Below are 5,566 nucleotides of genomic sequence, written 5' to 3' on the forward strand. Positions count from 1 at the left end.
ATACTAATAAGCAAAAATTACTCTAGACAAACATTTGTGTGTCTTTTTTTATTGCTGAAGTGTGTTGAAATGTCTTCTGTATTCTACTGTACTTTCCCTTCAGCCTGAGGCTTCTTCATTTCACTTTTGGTGTGAAAAGGCTTTTATATTTGCCAAAAATATAACTTTTTTTATTTTAAAAACAAACAAGCAAGCCCTGTCCAGATTTAAAAAGTAACGTAACGCATTACTTTCCATAAAAAGTAACTAAGTAACGTGGTTAGTTACTTGTTTATGGAGTAACGCAATATTGTAATGCATTACTTTTAAAAGTAACTTTCCCCAACATTGTTTATCTTCATGAAACCTGCAGAAATAGTGGTTATTTATGCAACTGGCATCAAATCACATTATAGCTATTTTAAAGACTTAAGTCTTATATTTACAGAAAACAGGCTGTGGTTTATTGGCTTGCACTTCACTGGAGATCAACGGCTTTCGGAAAGTGTTGATTTTAAGGCCAGCTTCCTCTAGTGAAGGGAATATTTAAGCTTGTTTTACATGAGTGGAAAAGTCATGCATCTTAATAAGATCCTGAACTTTCATGTAAAATCCACTGGCAGATTGTCTCTACTTTAAAATAGTTATTTTATAGGATCCAGTATAAATGACCCCGTGTTGTTATTTTCCATCCAATAATCACACACAGCTCCAAATGTCTTGAGATCACAGATGTGCTCTTCATGTTCAGGTGGGTTTGTTCCAGCAGGTGGCGCTGTGGCTGATTTTGCGCAGTTGATTGCATGAGGAACTTAAAACCTTTCAGGTGTGACAGGTAACATGCATTCTGACGCCGCTGTGAGAGAACCTCAGGTACGAAGAGATTTCACACCCGAGTCACAAATAATCGAGTCATTTCAATGCTTTGAGTTTAGACTAAACTGCGCAGATGATCAGTAGTCGGCTTTTATTTGCAAGTTTAGACTTTATTTCTGCTGCAAATGCTTGATTAGACCAACTGTCCTTGCAGTGACTTGTGCAGAAAATACAAACGTACAGGATGAAACTGGAAAAGGAAAAACAGGACAGAAGGTCAGAAAGATTCGTGTACTCATGACTCGAACAGAGCTCTTGCATTGTTGACTTGACTCAGATGTTTGATGTGTCAGAGAGAAGAAGTCCAAACGCTCCTCTAAAGACCGAGAGAAGGACTCTGAGCTGAACGGCAAACACAAACCCTCCTCAAAGGTAAAATAATCGCGACAGAAGATCACTAATGAAGGAAAGATGTGAGTGAGTAATGATTGTGTCATTAACAGATGAAGCAGTCGGACAGGCCATCTGGAGTCAGCAGGTGCGTCTCTACTAGTGCGAAACATGAACAAAAACGTGCTCGGAGAACGTTTAGCTAACGTTAAACTTATTCCAGAATGTTCAGCACGCCCGGTTTTGAAAGTGTTTAAAAAAAAAAATGTGGCTACGCAAACGTCATAGGAACGTGCAATTTTATAATAAAAAAAAAAAAACATTATGGGAATGTTACTTTTAAACGTTCTCTGAACGTTCAAAACGTCCAGTTTTTTAAATGTTGTAAGAACTTTTTTTTCATGGCTATGCAAATGTAACATTCCACTTTATCATTCTGCAAGCATTTAGAAAACATGATTTCTGAACGTTCAAAATGTACAGTAGGTTAAATGTTTAAAAAACTTTTTTTTTAATTTTTAATTTTTTATTAATTTTTATATTAAAAAAAACATTTTGCATGGAAAAAATACTGTATTAATTTATAGTAGGCCTAAATACTATAGCGTTTTTGAACCATACAATAGTAAAGTACTTGAATTAATTTATCGTGGTAATTGTATAACTGCTGTGGTAATATAACAACTATAGGAACATAAACAGTTAGCAGACGCTTTTATCCAAATGAGGACAAGAAACAAATTACTTTACCCAATACTGTACTAGGTTTTCTACACCTATAGGGTATATTATACTACAATACACTACAGTTTACCATAGTAAAAACTAAAGTATACTACAGTATTTATTACAGTTTATCAGTTCACTATACAGTATGCTGTAGCATTCATTAACAAAGCATTGTAAATACTATAATATATACAGTATAACACACTTTACTGTAGTATGGTTCAAAAGCATTATAGTATTTACAATAAATTACTACAGTATTTTTTCATGTGGGTGGCTATGAGATTATACATTTTTTTAATTTGTGAACACTATGGGAGCATTACTTTTAAATGTTCTCTGAACATTCTGAGACTTGTAACATTTAAAAAACATGACATGAATGTCCAACTAGAGTGTTTGTTCATAACTTTGAGAGAACCTTGCCGGAACGTTCTCGTTTAGCTGTGAGGTTCTGTGTCAAACAATAGTCTGATGTTCATGAGTTTTAGCAGCGCAGTGAAATGTGAAGCAGGAGATGGTGGCACGCATGAGGTAAGCGCTCATGTTTCACTTAAAATATATGAGAAATACCTGAGTTTCAATCTGATGGTGTTTGATTTTGCATGTTAATTTCACAGGATGTCAAAGTAGATCCTGATGAAAGGCAAGATATCTCGGTTTGATTGTGCTAAGCAATGAAAAATATTAGCTGCATGATGAATTTAACTTTCTAGAGTTAGAATATGGAAATAAGTTTAATTGAGAAATAGTGTACTGTTTCTTTAAATCAGAAATGATGGACAGCAGAAACCAGGTTCTCCAGAAATCAACAAAAACAAAGAGAAGGTATGTTGATTTGACTTTATTTACTTGATGTATTTGCTCCTGATGGCCATGTCTGTGGGGTTTAATGATGTTTAATGATTGGTTCTCAGACTCGATCAAAAAGCAGCAAGCAGCGTCACAGTCATAAGCAGAGGACTGCAGATGTGAAGCTGTGCGGCGAGGATGAAAACCTGTGTGAATCTGTCCAGACGAGGAAGAAGAAGAGGGTCAAAGATGAAGAGAGCCCAGAGAAACACGACAAGAATCAGTCGTCTGGGAGGAAAAGGAAAAAGACGAGTTCTGAACATAAAGCAGAGAAGAACAAAAAGACCAAGAAAGACGGAGACCAGAAGGAGAAGAAGAAGGGGGAGGAGTCTGATAAGTGGAAGTGGTAGGTGTCCGCTGTTTTCCTTCAGGTAGTCTTTAATCATCCATTTGATCGTTTTAGCCGAAGTTCAGTTCATACAATCAGTGTAAATAATGAACTTCATTTTTAAAATAAACTTAGGATAAATCAAATCTGGATATAAGGGAATACATAGACTTATGGAAGCTTGTTTTTGCCACAGAATAAAAATTAAAAAACTTTTTTTTTCCTCAGAACTGCATGGGAAAAAGTTATTGAATTGTGATTTGGAAGGTAAAAATAAATAAATCTGTGGTGGAAACGACCTTCCATTAAACTAGTGTTGGGCTAATGTAATTCTTTTGTTATAATTTCTTTAAATTAATTCAGTTCAGTGTGAATTCGAGTTTATTTGTGTTCTAAAAGGAGTTCGTTTGTAATTTCTCAATTTTGCTCTGTAATGTATGTGACTTTTTATTGCATTTTTAATTTATAAAGTGAATGAAGTAATAATATTTAACGTAATGGTGATTGAAGCAGCGTCTGTCAAATATTGGAGGACGTAACGTGCGCGGAGCTGTAGTCGGCTGTGATTGGTCGGACACACACACACACACACACACACACACACACACACACACACACACACACGTGACACCCCCCCCCGGAAGCGCGTCGTGAGTGCGCATGCGCAAACGAGCACATGTCTGCTGTCCGCCGCGTCTGCAAGGAATGAAAACATGTTTGCGTTTCATTTCGCGATTCATTTATATTTCAGCGGAACGTAATAAAGTCAGATATTATTATGCGACTGCCGCCAAAACTCTGTCAGACTGCAGGTCAGCTCACGAGTTTACATCACTTTACACGAGTTCAGAGTTCAGACCCTTCCGCTGCTATCAGATTCATATTCGTTAATGCTCATTTTCATTATTATTATTAATAATTATCAGTGTTATCACGCGTCCACATAAGCTTTTGTGACCCGTAAACTATACCTACATAACTCGCTATATAACAACTATAAAATAAGTTTTTTTTATTGACATGCTGAATTTCACTTTAATGACAGAATTATTGTAGAATTGTGTGTTGCAGCTTTGAGATCATATTATTTGGAAGAGACCGTTTATTAAATATTAACCTGAAATCTTGATAATGATTAAGTTATAATTTATTAAAAATATTTATAATAATAATAATAAATTAATAATTATTTAACTAAATTAAACAATTACTTAATTGTTGATTTTAGTTATTACATTATTAATGTATGATTTGTATATATTTACAGATTCATTAAACTTGCATAAAGTGTATTCTTAATGTTTGGAAAGGTTGAATCCGCAGATGTGACTGCTGTGCGCTATATTTCTGTCTCTCTGTTGTGTTATTGTGTGATCTGTGATTGACCTGTGATTGATCGTTCAGGTGGGAGGAAGGAAAGTCATCAGACACTCAGAAATGGAGCAGTTTGGAGCACAAAGGACCGTATTTCCCTCCTGAATACGAGCCGCTGCCTGATAACATCTGCTTCTATTATGACGGTAAACACATGATGATGTCTTCTGCTTCACTGAGTCCAACAGCAGTCACATTTATTCATACACTACAGACTGATTCAAAGCAGTTTCACAGAAACAAGCTGTTTGTGTGTGTGTCTGTGTGTGTGTCTGTTTGTCTGTGTGTGTCTGTGTGTGTGTCTGTGTGTGTGTGTCTGTGTCTGTGTGTGTCTGTGTGTGTGTGTCTGTGTCTGTGTGTGTCTGTGTGTGTGTGTCTGTGTCTGTGTGTGTCTGTGTGTGTGTGTCTGTGTCTGTGTGTGTCTGTGTGTGTGTGTCTGTGTCTGTGTGTGTCTGTGTGTGTGTGTCTGTGTCTGTGTGTGTCTGTGTGTGTGTGTCTGTGTCTGTGTGTGTCTGTGTGTGTGTGTCTGTGTCTGTGTGTGTCTGTGTGTGTGTGTCTGTGTCTGTGTGTGTCTGTGTGTGTGTGTCTGTGTCTGTGTGTGTCTGTGTGTGTGTGTCTGTGTCTGTGTGTGTCTGTGTGTGTGTGTCTGTGTCTGTGTGTGTCTGTGTGTGTGTGTCTGTGTCTGTGTGTGTCTGTGTGTGTGTGTCTGTGTCTGTGTGTGTCTGTGTGTGTGTGTCTGTGTGTCTGTGTGTGTGTCTGTCTGTCTGTCTGTCTGTCTGTGTGAGTGTCTGTCTGTCTGTGTGAGTGTCTGTCTGTGTCTGTCTGTGTGTCTCTCTGTGTCTGTCTGTGAGTGTCTGTGTGTCTGTCTGTGTGAGTGTCTGTGTGTCTGTCTGTGTGTGTGTCTGTGTGTCTGTGTGTGTGTCTGTCTGTCTGAGTGAGTGAGTGAGTGAGTGAGTGAGTGAGTGAGTGAGTGAGTGAGTGAGTGAGTGAGTGAGAGTGAGAGAGTGAGTGAGTGAGTGAGTGAGTGAGAGTGAGTGAGAGTGAGAGAGTGAGTGAGAGAGTGAGTGAGAGTGTGAGAGTGAGTGAGTGTGAGAGTGA

At 37.7% G+C, this 5,566-nt stretch overlaps 1 protein-coding gene across 5 annotated transcripts in view; it reads left to right on the forward strand.

The window, feature by feature from the left end:
* Window positions 1–754: 754 nt before the first annotated feature.
* Window positions 755–5,566, forward strand: part of top1mt (DNA topoisomerase I mitochondrial) — a 26,314-nt gene continuing 21,502 nt past the window's right edge. Inside the window, exons 1-9 of one of the 5 annotated variants that reach the window (XM_016499804.1) lie at window positions 755–852; window positions 1,010–1,071; window positions 1,149–1,227; window positions 1,299–1,333; window positions 2,409–2,448; window positions 2,535–2,560; window positions 2,688–2,742; window positions 2,832–3,112; window positions 4,499–4,614. In XM_016499804.1, coding sequence (XP_016355290.1) covers window positions 1,040–1,071; window positions 1,149–1,227; window positions 1,299–1,333; window positions 2,409–2,448; window positions 2,535–2,560; window positions 2,688–2,742; window positions 2,832–3,112; window positions 4,499–4,614 — 664 coding nt within the window. In that variant the 5' untranslated portion in view covers window positions 755–852; window positions 1,010–1,039. Of the gene's footprint in view, window positions 853–1,005; window positions 1,072–1,148; window positions 1,228–1,298; window positions 1,334–2,405; window positions 2,449–2,534; window positions 2,561–2,687; window positions 2,743–2,831; window positions 3,113–3,739; window positions 3,907–4,498; window positions 4,615–5,566 lie in introns of those variants that run through there. The other 4 variants (XM_016499803.1, XM_016499802.1, XM_016499805.1 and 1 more) reach the window with 4 other exon arrangements.

Source organism: Sinocyclocheilus anshuiensis, unplaced genomic scaffold, assembly GCF_001515605.1.
Source record: "Sinocyclocheilus anshuiensis isolate Anshui unplaced genomic scaffold, SAMN03320099.WGS_v1.1 scaffold1814, whole genome shotgun sequence".
Taxonomy (NCBI): domain Eukaryota; kingdom Metazoa; phylum Chordata; class Actinopteri; order Cypriniformes; family Cyprinidae; genus Sinocyclocheilus; species Sinocyclocheilus anshuiensis.